The sequence below is a fragment of the Penicillium atrosanguineum genome, assembly GCF_028827265.1.
Source record: "Penicillium atrosanguineum strain IBT 20685 chromosome Unknown utg000008l_segment0_segment0, whole genome shotgun sequence".
Taxonomy (NCBI): Eukaryota; Fungi; Ascomycota; class Eurotiomycetes; order Eurotiales; family Aspergillaceae; genus Penicillium; species Penicillium atrosanguineum.
In genome coordinates this window covers 347353-363979 of record NW_026623140.1, presented here as the reverse complement: position 1 = coordinate 363979, position 16627 = coordinate 347353, and the positions used below count along the sequence as shown (strand labels likewise).

Genomic DNA, 16627 nt, shown 5'->3' with positions numbered 1-16627 from the left:
TATTAGATATCTCTATTTTCATAGGCCTTTATAGCTATCACTAGCTATTTTATTAATAATAATTAGTAGTACTAAGAGATTTTACTTAGCTTTTAACTATTTTCTAGAATATATTCTAGTGAGAACCTTAGCGCTATACTCCTAGAGATACTTATATAGTACTAGATTTAAGACTGAGTACTTATAATTATGACTAATAATATATTTAATAATAATACCTTAATTAACGCTTAATAGTAATCGCTATTAGAGATAACTACTACTATTATCTAAGTTCTATACCTTATATATATTATCCAACTAAGCTTAAATAAGCTATTTAGATAAATAAAAGCTAACCCTATAAATAAAATAACCAAGATACGCTAAATAAGTAAGAGATTATAGTTTTCCTAAGTAAATATAAAAATAAAACAGCGGGATATTATTTAGATATTAAATAAGGTAAATCTCTTTAACGTAATCCACACCAAACCCGCCACCCCATCCACTTATTCTTCATTCGTGAAGCTTTTATAAAACCACAACGCCTTTATATTCAATTTAAACCTTATCAGGGCATACATACGCCCTATGGCCAGGCTTTCTGCATATACTATATACGTATTAACGTCTATTGGGCTGATTACCGGTCGCTGAAGCCCTCCGCGTGGGTGTTGCGGAGTCCACCCCACTACCTTCTGTGCCACCTGGTAGACTAATGCCTTACTTATGGGCTTCATGAACGAATAGGCCCTTATCGCGCTGTATTTGTCGTTTAGGCAATACCTTTTTTTTTATCTTCTTGTAGTTTACGGCGCGTAAATCCGTTACTTCTTGCTCTAATAAAAGGATGCGCTTTATGACTTATTCGCATGCCTTATAAGCCTGATCAAATACCTCTTTTGTAGGCATAGGTGGGCTATCAGACCGATATTTAATAAGCTATCTTGCTAATACCCTATACTTTGAAAGCTACTTAATATTGCTTAGTGTTTTAGGGCAATAAATGCTTGATTAGCTTAACAATCGGTCTAGTGTAGGCGGACGAAGCTAAATATTTAGCTTATCGAGGACTTCTGTCGTATTTAAAGGTATTAAATTAGTCGCTTTGAATATATTTTGAATACTTCTAGCCTAAAATATATCTTCGCGCGTATGTAGGTAGGCTATAAGGAAATTAAGCTTATCGATATAGTTTATACCTATACGCGTCTATTAGTCCATTAGCTAACTATATAATCGCTTTAGAACTACGAAATAGCCTATATCTAAAGGCTATAATAGATATAAGCTATGCGGTGGTATATATATATATATCATATTATGTTTAGTATATAGACAATCAAATTCAGGCGTAAGGTGGCTTCTATAACTATTAAGGATTAATAGCCTATACCGACTACGTATATGACTTACGATTAAAGGAATAAAAAGCGTTCGAAGCTAGCGAAGCCTAATTATATCAGAAGTCTACCTATTTGGACTATCTTCGAAGCGCCAGTCCCTTAGGGTATCGTGGAACTATAATTTAATATAGCGCTTACCTTTAAATATAATTAATAGCGGCAAAGCCTAGCCTAAAGTATTAACTATTTTTACTACGGTCACCTATTTACGATTGCCTAGCTATAATACTGATCGACGGCCATAATATTTAGCTCTAGTAACTACCCTTACGATAGAAACTAGGCCTATTACGAAGCTAGTTTTATCGAACTTATAGATATTATTAGGCGGGATACTATAGCGCGTAATAGTCTCCCTAATTAGCCAAAACCATTTATTTAATACCCGCGGATCCTCTTACTTAGCCCGTGAATAGTTATATCAACGCGAGAAACGTGTTTAAATAGCCAGTATACGCTTCATATAGTTTCCGACCCAGTTCACACCGATAGTATTAGATCCGGTCGCCACAAAAAGAATATGCTAATAGCCATTCTGCGTACCATTATATGCCTCGGGGCTACACCACAATCATCCATAGATAGAATCCACTAGGTAAGCGTATCCTTATCTAATTATGTCATTTTATAGGTATAGGCGCGTCTGGTAGCCTTTGAACTGTGGCCGCCCATCTGGTCGCGTAGGGTGGTTCGCGGTACGTTATAGACGCGTGTAGCGGCAGCAATAGAAGGAAGATCTTTATTCTGAATGGCCTGGATTGTAAGCTCGATTCTACCCTCTTGCTGGATAGAATTCTGCTTCTTTTTGGACCGAATTGGTGGCATAGTGGGCGTTTAAAGTGGTGAGGGAGGTAAAGAGGTAGGGAATTGTATGGGGTGGTGGGTTTGGTGTGGATTACGTTATTTATTATCTCTTTACTTTTACCTTATTCCTTTTAGTTTTACTATAGGTTCGTAACCTTATAATCTATATTAATATAAATCTTTAGCGCTATAATATATTTTCTAAACTCTAGACTAAAGCGATTAAATACCTTCACCTAATGTAGCATTGGTCCAAATTCCAACAATAGTAAATGCAATAATCCAATAACAGAATATCTCAACAATCAAAGGCCTGGAGAGTTTAAGTCATTTCAATCACAATTTAACAATATTACCCAAAAATGTATTGTAATCTAACGTGTTGAGCTTCAAGTATATAACATCTAATCACCATTTCCTAAAATATTTCGAAATTTTCAGAATACGTCAGACGTAACATGAAGGGCACATATAAAAGGGAGACTTTACGAGAAGCTATGGTTGTGGATTCATTTATTTATAACAGCGCTATAATCTAAAATAATGATAATAGCTGAGCGGCGACGAAGCTAGTAGGTATTATTCTCATATAATCTTCCATAAATGAGACTTATATATGCCTAAAAAAAGGCTGAGAACTCTGGGCTACCCAAGAATATACACTTAAAGCTATACTGCGGAAAAGGCTTCGCTTAACTAAGGATTAGTCGACATTATAATATGATACTTCTTACCAACAGTATTATCATCGCAGTTAATATCTGGTATAATGAATACTCATATATGATTCTGAAAGAGTAATTCTATGTTCGAGGTTCATACATTACTTTGATCCCCATTTTACAGATCGCACATACACTAGAAGATATACCATCAAGTAGTTGGCAATGGTAAAGGCAAGAAAGATGCCAAAGTACGGCCAGATGACTGAGTCGTCTAGCCCAATTCCAGAAAGGTACTGCGCCAATTAGCTTCAGATCTCTTGATAATTTCAGGTCAAAGCTTACATCATCACCGTAGCTGTACTCGCAATATCCGCAGACTTCAGTGCTTTCCGGGTTCGAAAGATACCCAATTCCCTTGGCGGTAAGCCAAGAATTGGCATACTCGCCGCAAGTCATATGCGGTGGGCTTTGGAAGAGAGTCAATTCGCTCTCATTACAGACGACTGTGGTCCCGCGAAGGACCGAAGTCAAGACACCGCCAATCCAGTATGTGAACGGTGTGATATAGTACATGGTGTACTTCCAAAAAGCAGGCATTTGCTCGTGAGGGCGCAGGATGCCATTGAAGAGTTCACACATGATAATGAAGAAGGGCATGAGAGTAGCCGCGACCATTGAATCCGAGCTAAGTAAATGTTAGAAAGATCGAGACCGTACAAATGATCAGTACTCACCTCAAAGCAGCAATCCACTGTCCCCACGAAGTAGCAAAAAGGAAGAAGAGGAAGAACATCAGGAAACTGTATCCTGCTGCAAACCCTAGAGGAAGTCCGACCATGAAGTAGTACATTACGTAGAAAATCACCCCACCGACAATAGCGTACGGGATCTCCGAAATGATCTGTGCAGTGCTGAACGCGACCCAGCTATACACTCCACTGGGACCCTCCCGTGCTAGCCAGATATCGCGGTTCAAGATGAATCTCATAGAGATGGCGTTGATGAATTCAGGAACCAGCATCAAGACCAAAAATGCAGAGAAAGCTTTCGACTGAAGATCGGTCGTACTATTTCCTATTTGGAGATAAGTAAGGCCATTGATGAATGCGTGGAGGAATGATGCGTAGATTCTCGAGTACGGATACTCGGCTGTACGCCAGAACTGGCGACATGTTCGCTGTGTAAGCAAAATAATCTGCTGGTAAAGAGGCGGCAAAGATGGTGGTTCCGAAATTCCTCGCCTCTTGTTATTGTGAGAGCGAATAGTGGAGATCTCTTTTTTGACATGCTCAGCCTCTTCAGAGTCTCGCCAGATCGAGGCCCAGTTAATTTGGCTCTGTGAAAATTTCATGCCACCAACAACCACTTCAATAAGGAAGTCTGCAGCATTTGTGACATTCTGTGGGTTATGGCCGTTCTTTTTGAAATAATCAAAGATAGCTTTCCCAGATTGGCCGACTGGTCCGAAGTAGTAAGTGCTTCCACCGGGGCTCAAGGCAAGGACGCGATCGAACTACATATGTTAGTCTCTGACTAGTACCCATGTGAACAGGAGCTTACCTCTTCAAACTGTTGCTGGTTGGCCTGGTGGATAGTGCAAAGAACTGCCAATCCTTGGTTCGCAAGGCGACGAAGCAGGGCCACAATGCTGGTTGCACCCTGGCTATCAAGTCCACTAGTCGGTTCGTCTAGGAATAGAAGCAGTCGAGGACGAGCACATAGCTCGACTCCAATCGTAACTCGCTTCTTCTTCTCAATATCCAATGACCCAATCACCGCGTTTTGCAGTTCAATTAGGTCTAAAGTGTGCAGCACAGTCTCCACATAGGCTAGCTTCTCATCCTTGGGAGTTTCACGACTCTGTCGGAGAAGAGCTGAGAATTGAAACGCCTCACGAATAGTACTGCTTTCATCGTGGATGTCCATTTGCTGACAGTATCCAATCTGTCGATTGAAAGAGTCATTGATCGGCTCGTGGTCCACATACATTGAGCCGGTCAAGGTACCGGCACTCTGTCTTTGGGTAAGCGCTGTTAACACTAAAGCGCGTATTGTCAGTTTCTGGTATTTTGAAATGGAATGTAGATCATCTCACAAGTCGACTTTCCTGCACCCGATGCGCCAACAAGAGCCGTAAGACTGCCTGGCCTGCAAAAGCCACACACATTATCCAACAACTTTCGCGTCTCTTTGCCAATATGTACATCGAGCTCAAGGTCCGACCAGGTGAATGTGGATTCAGTAGCAGATAGTGGCTGTCCGGGTGAACCCATGGAACTTTCGGCACGGGGTAATTTAGGGTCAACCGAGACAGGACTGTTCTCCTCGTCGCTACAGGTTTCATTCTTCCGCTTGAGCAAGCGACGAGAACTTTTATACTGAATCGGGCCAGCACTGTCCAATTCCCATTCCATTACTTCACTCAGCCAACACGTGAGGCCGATAAAAGAGATAGTAAAAAGGCAAAGAATGCCAAAGTTGCGCCACACATGGCTATAATAGAATCCAAATTGTGCTGCCAGGTAGTCGTCTCCATTTACCACAGTGCTGCCAATCTGACTTCCAGCATATGCACAAGTCTGATAGGCGACATCGGTGTAATTGGACCCTGCTGGAATGATCGAGCCGGTTGCACAAGTAAAATTGACATTGTGGAACTCGGCGGCCATGACCGATTCATAGGTGTACAAAGCGGGCGTTGTGTACTGGAAAGCTTAGCTCGAGCACCATACACTGCCATGAAAACGACTTACAGCTATCCAACCAACCCACGGAACATCCTGAATCATCTTGTCAACAGACAGGACATAGCCACCAAAAACGATGCAAAACAGCACAGACACTCCGCAGTAGCGCAAAGCAACTTCGAAATTATTGGACAAGGCTGCAAACACACGAAATTGCGCTGTCAGACAGATTGTGCACATGTAGATGAAGAGGAAGTCGATGAAAAATGGACCAGCCTATCACTGCATTAGCATTTGGAGAAAAGAAAGGTATTCTCAACTCACATCAGATCGCAGCCCCGACAGGAAGTACATGACGATAAGATATAGCAAGGTGAGCAATGCAGTCACCAACATATCCTGTGCAACTCGGGCCATACAAACGGCGCTAGGTCGCACAAAGGCGAACTTCTTCTGCCGACTAAGAATATCTCGGCCCTGCATCGCTTCTTCAAGCTCAGACATCTGTAGCCAGGCAAGTAAGATAGAAGAGTAAAAGAGCACACCACCACGCGAATACATGCCCTCGGTAGTCTGGGGCTGATCATAGAACATAGATCCAATCAGAAGGCCATAAACCACCGCAGATATCAACTTGATGTACAGTGGACCCATGTGACCCCGGAGCTGCCACATTTGCCGCTGGGCGCAAAGCACGATTTGACGGAAGAGCGAGATGGTGTAAGGAGATTTGGACGAGACGAAGCGGGATTTGTCGCTCTGCAAAGTACGCTTGAAGTCCTCCACACTACCAGACTCGGAGTCTGATGAGCAAGCTCCATTGGATTTGTCGCTATTTCGCTGATCATCGTACTTTTCAACCAATTTCTCGATACCTCTGAATGCAGCACTCTGTCGAAATGCAGTTTCCAGCTCAGTCGGCCCCTTCGGAGCGCGGTCTTCCCAGCCTACGCGAAAGCGTCGTCGCTCCGGTACCGTGATACTGGTCAGAAAATCTGAAATGGTCTGCATATCGGCACATTCGTATCCAAGCTCCTCAAAGTACCGCTTGGCCTCGCCAGCTGGGCCCTGGAACAGCATTCGACCTTCGTCGATCAAAAGCACCTTGTCCACAAGCTCATAGATTGCATCAGAGGCTTGATACAAGGTGAGCAAGGTGGCCTTACCACAAGTGTCCGTCATGATCCGCAAGCTGCGAACGTAGTCCAGCGCAGACGAAGCGTCTAGACCACGAGTCGAGTTATCCCAACAAGTCACGGATGAGTCAGTAGCGAGGGATTCAATGATGGAGATACGTTTCCGCTCGCCGCCCGAGACACCTCGAATGTACTCGTTGCCCACCAGGGTATTCATCGTGTGGGTCATGCCGAAGACTCGACCGTAGATCTCGAGATATTTAGGGATTCGCTCCTGGAAGCGCTTGGGAGTCTTGCTCTTCAAGGCAAACTCAAGGGTCTGTCGCACATTGAGGGTCGGGAAATGCACATCGTCTTCGGGCACGTAGGCTACTGCACTGCTATAGTGCTTTCGAACTTCATCTGGGCTCAGACCGGAATAGTCAATCGATCCCGTCACCCCCAGAAACGAAGAGTGGTGGCCGGCGACGGTGCGGAGGAATGTCGAGCATCCGGCTCCTGGACGACCCAAAACGCTGAAAAATAAGTCAGGTATATATCATTCAGCTAAGAAGGCTAGTTCTACTTACAGCATCATCTCTCCGCTCTCGACTACGCCTGAGAAGTCTCGAATGATAGGGCGTCCATGTTGGGGTTTCTTTGACGAAATCCAAGGCTGAATGGTCCACTCATAGATGTCCTGCAAGGTGAATGTACGCCATAACGCCATGCCAAGTGTCTTGATATCGGCGTGGCCATCACCCTCGCCCCAGGTCGAGACCGATTGGAAGCAGACACCTAGATTAGACCGTTTCTTGCCACCTTGAACCTGTTCCTCCAGGAACTTGTCAAACGACGAATGAGGTTCTGGATACTCCTGATGTACGCCCGAAAGACTCTTCTCCGTCAGAGTGCGGTGAATATCGGCGATAGCATCCTCATCCTCGTGGGAAACCTGCACTCTCGGGCCATGTTCCCCAGTCGGTGTATCCTGGCCGGAAACAAAAGAGGAAGGATGTGGACGAGAGTGAAGAGGACCGGGCATGTTTCAAGCCTATGAACAGTGCAATGTTGTACAGGAAATATGCTGCATGTTTCTGCCTGGGGAAAAATAGGAGAAGAAAAGATCGATGGCCGTGGTTTTATACAAACCAAACCCCGATCGAGAACCTCAAAAGGAAGCCAAGCCACATGATGGACACCCCATCATCTCGGCCAATCTTTGACAGGACCAAGGTCCAGGCCTACAGGAAAAGAAGAGCTATAGTGGACACGATGGAGGGACATCCCAATCAGAAACACGGTTGAAACGGGGCCACGAGGGACCCAAACAGGCTGAATCCGACCTGGCGGTACTTTGACCGAGTCTGGAAAGTCGATGGAGCCCCGATCGCGAAAAGAGGCAAAAGCGGGCGCTGCCCGCGGAGACCGCGGCCCTGGGTTTGCACAAAAAGGAAGCCAAGAGGAGAAGGACTCCACTGCCGTCCACCACTCGTGAGCCACGCTTTACCCACCACGACCCTGGTTAATGCTGCATTGACAAGTATGGCGGTTAGCTCGTCAACTTCAGTTGTAATAGCTAAGATGGGATAGGGTGAAACTCCAGATTTTGTGGTCGACCGAAGCCTGATCTAGTAGATCGACTCTGATGCGACAGCTGTCACTACCCTTTTTTTCTCCGATAAAATGGGCCGAAAAAAAGCAAAGACGCAACTGACACCTGGACACCTCAGGCAGAAAATACTTTCTCTGAATATCCCGATTTCTATTAGCCGTCTACAATCGGACTCAAGAAGATATATTCAGATGATATATTGGAAAAGAGCCAAATGATGTTTACAAAAACCTCCAAAATTCGATCATCTTGAGAGCTTCTTCCTTGGGGATGTTAACTTATGCTTCAACACCAAATGGTCCATAAAATAGGAACAATTTGTCAGCCTTTTGCCAATCTCCTATCTCCTTTCTCTGCCCTTTGCCTAGTCAGGTCATATCCATTGATTTCCCTGAGATGCTGCAGCAAGTTCCCTTTGAGAGGAAATTTTAGCGTATATCCTTTCTCTGGGCACTCAAGGGTTCGTGGACTGCTTTGGTACGTGCCAGTAGGTTCCCTCTAGGCTTGAAGATCTTTCCACAATTGTCGATTTCTCAGACAAAGGGTGAGGTAGTATCCTCGACCTTGCTTCTCCATGGAGCTCGGCTTTCCTTTTGTCAGGGTTACCGAGAAGTTTCGGCTTCGGCTTCATCCTCGAATGACTTCCTTTCCTGGCGATGAACCATCCTACCTGCCTGAAACCTAATATGTTTCGAGTCAACATCCATCTCCTCCCAATAGTAATCTTATTCACGAATATTTAAGAGAGAAGGAGACAGTTGATCTAAAATTAATTAAAAGGTGAGACTGATTTAACAGAAAGTGGTAATATAGCAGCATACGTCAGATATCATCTTCGGTTAGTTAGGACTTCGGAACACTACTTTTGAATACTTTGTAAACCGCTTTGTCAATATTTATCTGAACCTTTATCCGACTAATAAGACTGGTTCCAAAGTATCCAAGAAACAAGGATTACTGTTATTATACTTACCTAGTTAGTGGCTAGTTTCAATAGTAACATGATATATAGACAAAATGGGCGTAAATAACAGAGACTATTTGGCCGGCTTTTACATGTCATCTTGGGTTGTGTAAATAACATTAATTGAATCAAAGATGAAAACAAATTCATCTAGCTGAGTGCTTCTAAATCAGCGGCCATAGCTTTTCTTCTCAGATATACTAAAGAGATATTTATTGAACCTATTTTGTCCAATAGATGATTTAAGCGATGTCTAAGGATAACTTTAGAAATTCCCTAGAAAGAGGTCGAGAAGGGAAGTTAAATTATCTCCTTGGTTGATCTGCAAGTAGATGCGGCGATGAAGCCAAGCCAAATTCTGCCGGGTTGACACCTGAATCACGTGGGGCGGTCGGTCTTACAATTCCCCATACATGTCCTGGTGAACGTACCCTAGCTTCAACCACAAAATGCTCTACAATGCTCTAATCCGCACGCACCATATCACCTCCCGCAAAAAGGTGGCTGCGCTCAAACGCGCGGCCGACATACACGAATGCTTTGTGCTCCTCCGCTCCGGTGGCTGCCCGGGCATCATGTACGTCGAGGGCCGGGACCAGACACGAGTCGAGTCGTGGGTGGGGGAAGTCCGCAAGCTGCGCTATAAAGATTTCCAGTTGGTGACTAGACCAGGGCTGCTGGCGCATGAGGCAACAGATCAGCCCGCGAAAGAGGGCGACGCGGGATTGTCGGAGGTTGAGAGTGTGAAGGAGTTTGGGAGTTGCATGGAGAAGAGGGGGGTATGGATGTGGTGGAGGAAGGGTATGGGGTATGCATGATTGACTGCGTACTTGCATAGGAGGGTGTTTGAGCGTTTTTGATTTGAAAGTCCCATTGTACACGACACCTGGATGATTTTATATGATACAGTCTACAGCTTTATACCCATCTAACAAGACAATGTTGACCTCATGCTTGATCAGCAGATGTAAAATTGAATCTTTGTCCAGATACCAGATATCAAACATCGAATATGCCCCACAATGAAACGCCTAGGACGCCATGCCTTGTAATCTAGTCCCTCAATACTGTACAATCCCGGGGCGAACCCAAAGATCCGCGCTTTAAACGGGGGCCGGATAACTCAACAGCTTGCAAATCTCCTGCAGCGAGTCAGTAAGCCGAAAGAAGCCAAATGTAGGTCTCATACCTTTCTTTGCCGCCGAAAATCATCGTAGAGCTTCCTCCACAACTCTCGGTCACGACACCCGCTCTCATTTGGCGTCCCTGGATCTTTGTCACAGGCGGGCTGTACCTTTGCCAGGATCTCCTGTGGCCACATGACCCATGGTTTGGGCAGCGGCCAGTCGGAAAAGTGCACAAATTTCGCCTCGGCCAGAGCCAGATCGGGATTCCAGGCCTCGTGGTCATTGCCGAGGTATGTCCTATGATTCTTGGTGCGAAATTCCCCAGAAATGAGACCATACGGGCGGTGGGGAAGCACCATTGCGTTGTCACCATACCGGTCATTCAATAATTCCATGTCATACCGAGTATCGGTCAAGTTTACTTCGATTTGGCCAGCCTGGACCGGTTTGAGGTAATCGGTCAGAGCAGTGTATTCGCGGTAGGACGGTTGGATGACGGCCAATAGTGACGAGAGAGTCTTTGTGTGTGGCAATAACCAGTATGCGCGGGGCATAGCGATCATGGTGGGAGGAAGGAAGAACAGCTCGTCCATGTGCTGCAGGAGGGTGATATCCGAGTCGAGGTGGATGACGCGTTCATACTCAACGGCACCAAAGGCAGACAACTTGGCGGTGCTCGTGTCCCAAGAGGCCTGTGAGGCTTCTGTTCAATCAAAATAAGTTAACATTGATCTGTTCCATGCAGTGTTGCGAGCTTCACGCACCTTCTCCCCCAGTCTTAATCCCCTCGATAAACACGGGGTGCAGCAGCACATTGTAATCGTCCTTTGCCATGAGGAGTAGCTGGCTAATGCGATCGAATTCATTTTCCACTACCAGATCCCAATCCTGCGGGTAGAACAGCACGCGTTCCGCCTGAGATCCAAATCGCTGCAGTGCCTCGAAGACCATCACAGCATTGCACAAGTATGTCTCGGAGGTGGCGTACGTAGTATAGGCATATCGTGACCAGTCGACCTCATCGTAATGAATATGTGGGAGTAGAGACGGCGGCGGCTTTGCACGACGACGCCACATCATAAACATGATGAACAGTGCGAGGATCACCCAGGTGCGGACACGCCGAAACTGGCGCTTGACCATGGCCACGACGGGCTCGTCGGGAATGTCGAAGAAGTCATTTTCAGAGGCATTGGAGCCCCTCCGGTAAGGGAATGCCTTGCTCTTGATCGTCGGCAGAGCCATGGTGCAATTGACGTTGTCGACTTTCGTTGACGGACAATGCCTGGTTATCATCACGTGGAGATTGTGATTATGTTATTATTACCGGAGATTGGAGATCCAGGCTAGAATATAACTAGATCTATACATAGAAATGGAGATGAAATGAAAGAATATTATTTGTTGTTTATCAACTAACTGTATTAGAGAAATCCATTCAAATGTGGCTATACACTATGTGAAAAACCCGACGTAGTGGTGTCTTGTCCGCTGTTCAACGAAACCTCGATTACATTATTTACGATCGTTTTGCGCTATACAGGTCACATCGCAGTATGCATCATCAACCGGATCTTCGGTTCTCATGCCCGCGAGGGGGCTCACCACCCTCCGGCAAAAGCCGCGCGCCACCCGAAGAGACGGACTGGCCGTCATCCACCTGCACTGTGATATCCGTCTTGACAGTGACGCCATCACTAGGGCTCTGAGCATGTTGAGCCCTTGAGATTCGGCTCTCGGAACGTTCATTGCTACTCCAGTTTGGAACGGGGTTTTCTTCGTCCCAGTTAGTCACCGTCGCCGAGTCCATCCACTGATCTTTGCGGCGGCGCTTTAACTCAGTGTCATTGGAGTGATTAGTATTCTCGCCGTTGTTGGACCGCGACTTGGACCAATAACCAGCCAAGCGACCATCACGGCGGGAGTCAACAAACGCACGGAGGAAGAGCCGAGCGACGGGCGCACACGAAGCGATGAGGATGCTATAGTTTTCGATTCTGTAACGAGTCAGACGAGGAACCAGAATTTCAACAAGGGGCCGGAACTCACTTCACCCAGAGGACGAAAGAGACGATGTTATAGGTAAAGTCTAGACGGTCACCCAAAGACTTGAGTTTCTACGGAACCTTCCAGTTAGCAAGAATGACCGACATCAAGGCACGGAACACCTACATAGGTCTTGACTATGGAGGCAGCGCCCGAGAGAATCAGTGGACCACATAACGTGAGAGTCTGCCAAATCCGACGTGACCGAACGGTGCTGTTGATCTTGCGGAATTGAGACCAGAATGACACATGATGGTCGCGGTTGAGAGTTCTCAGGAAAAATTGCCATAGCTCCATGGCAGCGAGAACACCGAGGAAGAAGTCAATGATGCTATTGAAACCTGTGTTGAGTTAGTCATGCTCGAATTCAGGATACCATAGTAACATACCTCCCTGCACGAAGCCCACAGTAGTCTGGACCGAGGGTGACTGGCACACAACCGAGCCGTCTTCAGGCAGAGGAGTCCACATATAATGGAAGAATTGAATACGATTGGCCTAGAAGGTCAGTCTAAGATCGGTAGCAAGGATGGCAGCACATACCGTTCGATACGGGTTCGGCCCACACTGGACAATGATCTGCACGACAGTGATCATGTTGACGACAATCTGGACAATGGCGCAGACAATGATCGAGATTCGGATCTTCTTCTCGCTCGCGGAGAAACAGGTCAACAGAAACCACATCATCCCAGTACGAGATACCATGGCCGAGCTCACGGCGATGGGCTGAGACATAAAATCCCATTTCATGGCATGGAATCGCTCAGTGGTATTCAAGTAGAAGAAATGACGGCCCAAGCCCCAGTTGGCGCTAGAGACAGTTAGCGCGGGACATGGCAGACAAGCAAGAAGGGACACAGAAGCCTACCTCATCTGGATCATAGTCATATGGGTCAAGTCAAAGCCATAGGCTACCAGGAAGAAGAGATCTTCAATCCCCCAGACTCGCCCGGGGGCAGTGACTTGGGGTAGAGCCCATCGTACCCAGGCCTTGACTGTATAGCGAAAGAGCAGTGCAACACCCACGATCGCCGTCAGGACCTAGATGGTAAAATGATCAGCAGCTGCAGCCACAGGAGATGGATCTTGACCTACCCAGCAGGCACTGAATGTGGCCGTGCCTAGCATAAGGTGTCAGTGGCATGAACATTTTGCGGAGTAGCACGAGACTCACCGATATCGACATCTGCATCCTTGGGCCTCGGGATATCCATAGTAGAGGAATGCAAGGGCTTGACAGACGAGGGCAAGGGCTTGAATATTGGAAACACACAGGGGAGCCTTCAATTCAAATAGAAAGATGACATTGGGCACGAAGAGAAGTGACGAACAATAAGATGTGCACATCTACGTGTACAGATCCATCAGATCACCAGTGACCGGAAAGGAGTCTAACACCGATAAACTCTGGAGACCAAAGAGACGAGCAATGTACAGGTCAGACTCTGAAGCGAACAGGTGAACAGGTGAACAAGCGAACAAGCGAACACGCGAACAAGGGATGCAGGACCAGGAGCCTGGGCAAGTCGTTCGCGAGGTCTAGGATCCGAAACTCAATATCACGAATGGGCTGGTCTCTTTGTGATCCTGATGGAGGTTGTGGTGCAGACCCATGGAGCTGTTCCTGGATCCTGGAGTCTGGAGTCTGGATCCCCCTGGAGGTTGGGGCCCTTGGAAGTGTCATCGGCTGAATTCCCTCGTTTCCACCACAGGGTTGACCATTCCCAGGTGGAGACCTGCCCAAGCCATGCCCCGGCATCATGTAAGGGATGTGACGAGGCGAAAGGTTCGATTTCAATAGCGGAACCCGAATACCTGGGAATAGATGACGCCCAAAACAAAGAAGCAAACCCAGAGGGGTATCTGGCGGCCGAGGATTGGACCCACGCATCGGACATCACAGATGGTAGATCGAGATGTGATGAGGCAGAAAATGGAACGAGACCCGACAGGGCGTCGATGGGGAAGTCTAATGCAATGGCTTGCATTTATTGCATTCCCGCGGATGTGACTGATCAGTTGTCGATCTTCTACGAACCATTCCCCTCCTTATAGTTCGTACTTTGGGGTCTCGGCAATTGGATAATGAGTAACTAGCAACCTAGATATACATTGAGGGAAAATCACCAACCCACATTTAGTCCGCTCGACGCATCTCCACCAGAGACTCTCCCGCCCGTACATATTGTTCAAAAGTCACTCGCAGGCCCGAGACACTGGCCAGTTGCCGCCACTCGGACGCACTGCGCTCTCGCCCCCCGTAAAGGGCAATCATACTGGCGTGGAGCGAGGTATAGGTCATGTTTTTCGCGTACTCAATAATCAGCAGGCGTGATGTGGGTGCCATGGCTCGGGAGATCTTCTGGAGCAGAGCCACCGCGTCCAGATCTGGCAGGTTGTGGAGAATGTGCTGAAGCGAGTAGATCCGCGCGCCCTGGATCGGTTGTTCCGCGCTCACCTTGTAGTTCCACTCCATCAAACGCACCCCGGGAACATCGTCGATCTCAGTGTTGAACTCCTGCACCACCAGGTTCTCCGCTCCAAGATGCGGATATGCAGATTGGACTTCGAGGAGGAGCTCCCCTCGACCACCGCCAATGTCCACCATGGCCACAGTACCCGGTTGACTGAGGGCATCGCGCAGATCGTATCCCCACGACGTGACGCGTTCTGGGAAAGTGCCGAATTTGAGAAACTTGCCGACCATAAACTGGTTAAAGCTATCCATCCGCCCCTGGGCCTCCATGATCGAGTAAGTGTGCTGCTGCGCCAGCTCTTTCTCCCCCATCCGCTCGTAGGCATACTGAAGGGGGCCCTCAGCCTCATTGAAAGGATAAGTAAAGTTGGTATCCTGCAGCTTCTTCATGAGGAATGCGCCCGCCATCATTCCCTCAGTAGTGCTGCAGTCAATGGTCAGTGGCGGATCAGACAGATGGATGAAGGGGGGGGGGGGAAGCAACGCACAAATGCACAGCTCCGTGCTGAGCCGAGGGCATGGCAACCATGTGCCGAGTGATGGCATTTGCATTGAAGGTATTCTCGTCCACGCGATCAAGCAAGCCCAGACCGGCCATGATGTAGAGTGTATCCGCTGCAGCCCGTCAGTATCTCGATTGGGTGTCTCACCATCTACAATCTGCGCATACCGGCAAGTAGAGTACCTGGCAGCGTTAGCAACTTGAACTACCATCCTGCATACACATGAAATACTGATTCTAGGCGCCTCCCCTGGAAGGAGCTTGTTGGCCCCGTTGGCCACCTCTTCCGCGGTCGCCGGTCCTCCATGTCGTACAAGCACGTCAAAGAGCTGAAAATGCACTGCGACAGGGACAAACCCCAGCGATGCCGGCTATCACATCTTCAATCCATGTTCAATTCCCCAATTAGGCCAAACTCACCACAGTAAGCGTCGCCGCCAACGCTGCCCCCGGCAGCACCGCCGGGGCAGGCTTTGATAGCCCCAACAAATTGACCAAGCGTTCCAGCAAAGACATCGGGATGGAAAGCGAGTGGCACGAAGTTTCCAAGCTGAACTACGGAAATGCGTGTTTATTTGTCTGTTCTAGATTGAAGGGGGATGCCGGGATTCCAACTTAGCGTCATTTACTAGGTAACTATGAACAAGGGACGTGGATTCACTTCAGAACACATGCACGATTCACAAATGGGAATGAAGTATGCGGCTTCCGCTCGGGATTTGGTAAATGTGAGTGGTCACAACTCCATCGACAGCCATGAGTCGAACCTATCACACAACCATGCACCCGCAAGGGGCATCTCACGCTTAGCTCTGCCGATCGCCGGCAATCACGACGAGTCATAGCGCCCAAATGTAGTTGGAAGCCAGCCGGGGACGAGAATAGGACGAGGATGGCAAGACGATAACAGACACCTCATCGGGTTGACAGGGATGTACGCGATCAATGCAAGATCTGGACCTCGATCCACCGCACCAAGTGGAGATTGAGTCGGTGGAGCCGATCCTTGGAGACTCCTATCCGAAATCTGAAATCTAAAATCGAAGCTAAGAAACCACTCTCGGATTCCTCTCCGAGAGTACGAGACCTAGAGACAGGTCTATCGGAGAGATCTGATCTTCCAGAATTCTCGGCTGCGCGACAAAAGCCACGCGAGTCGTAAATTCTCCTGAAACCATGTGTTCGATCTAGATCTTTGTCCTTTGCATAAAACCGATCTCTGCCCGTTTGCCAAT

At 47.4% G+C, this 16627-nt stretch overlaps 5 protein-coding genes across 5 annotated transcripts; 1 reads left to right on the top strand and 4 right to left on the bottom strand.

Annotated features, from left to right (window-relative positions):
* Positions 1-3015: 3015 nt before the first annotated feature.
* On the bottom strand, positions 3016-7704 carry N7443_009616 (putative ABC multidrug transporter; the record flags this gene model as incomplete). The annotated part of the gene is made up of 8 exons (XM_056889672.1): positions 3016-3150; positions 3200-3542; positions 3592-4370; positions 4418-4896; positions 4953-5562; positions 5611-5820; positions 5869-7195; positions 7250-7704. 8 exons carry the CDS (start codon positions 7702-7704, stop codon positions 3016-3018), a joined length of 4338 nt encoding a protein of 1445 aa, XP_056736163.1.
* Positions 7705-9687: 1983 nt separating this feature from the next.
* N7443_009615 (uncharacterized protein) lies at positions 9688-10056 on the top strand (the record flags this gene model as incomplete). Its single annotated transcript, XM_056889671.1, has 1 exon — positions 9688-10056. The coding sequence occupies one exon, from the start codon at positions 9688-9690 to the stop codon at positions 10054-10056; it is 369 nt and encodes a 122-aa protein (XP_056736162.1).
* Positions 10057-10341: 285 nt separating this feature from the next.
* N7443_009614 (Cation/H+ exchanger) lies at positions 10342-11610 on the bottom strand (the record flags this gene model as incomplete). The annotated part of the gene is made up of 3 exons (XM_056889670.1): positions 10342-10380; positions 10428-11068; positions 11130-11610. The coding sequence occupies 3 exons, from the start codon at positions 11608-11610 to the stop codon at positions 10342-10344; spliced, it is 1161 nt and encodes a 386-aa protein (XP_056736161.1).
* Positions 11611-11929: 319 nt separating this feature from the next.
* On the bottom strand, positions 11930-13628 carry N7443_009613 (uncharacterized protein; the record flags this gene model as incomplete). The annotated part of the gene is made up of 8 exons (XM_056889669.1): positions 11930-12362; positions 12415-12482; positions 12538-12752; positions 12801-12909; positions 12955-13225; positions 13283-13455; positions 13510-13535; positions 13589-13628. The coding sequence occupies 8 exons, from the start codon at positions 13626-13628 to the stop codon at positions 11930-11932; spliced, it is 1335 nt and encodes a 444-aa protein (XP_056736160.1).
* Positions 13629-14551: 923 nt separating this feature from the next.
* On the bottom strand, positions 14552-15908 carry N7443_009612 (putative O-methyltransferase; the record flags this gene model as incomplete). Its single annotated transcript, XM_056889668.1, has 5 exons — positions 14552-15314; positions 15379-15505; positions 15561-15575; positions 15625-15763; positions 15813-15908. The coding sequence occupies 5 exons, from the start codon at positions 15906-15908 to the stop codon at positions 14552-14554; spliced, it is 1140 nt and encodes a 379-aa protein (XP_056736159.1).
* Between the last annotated feature and the right edge of the window lie 719 nt (positions 15909-16627).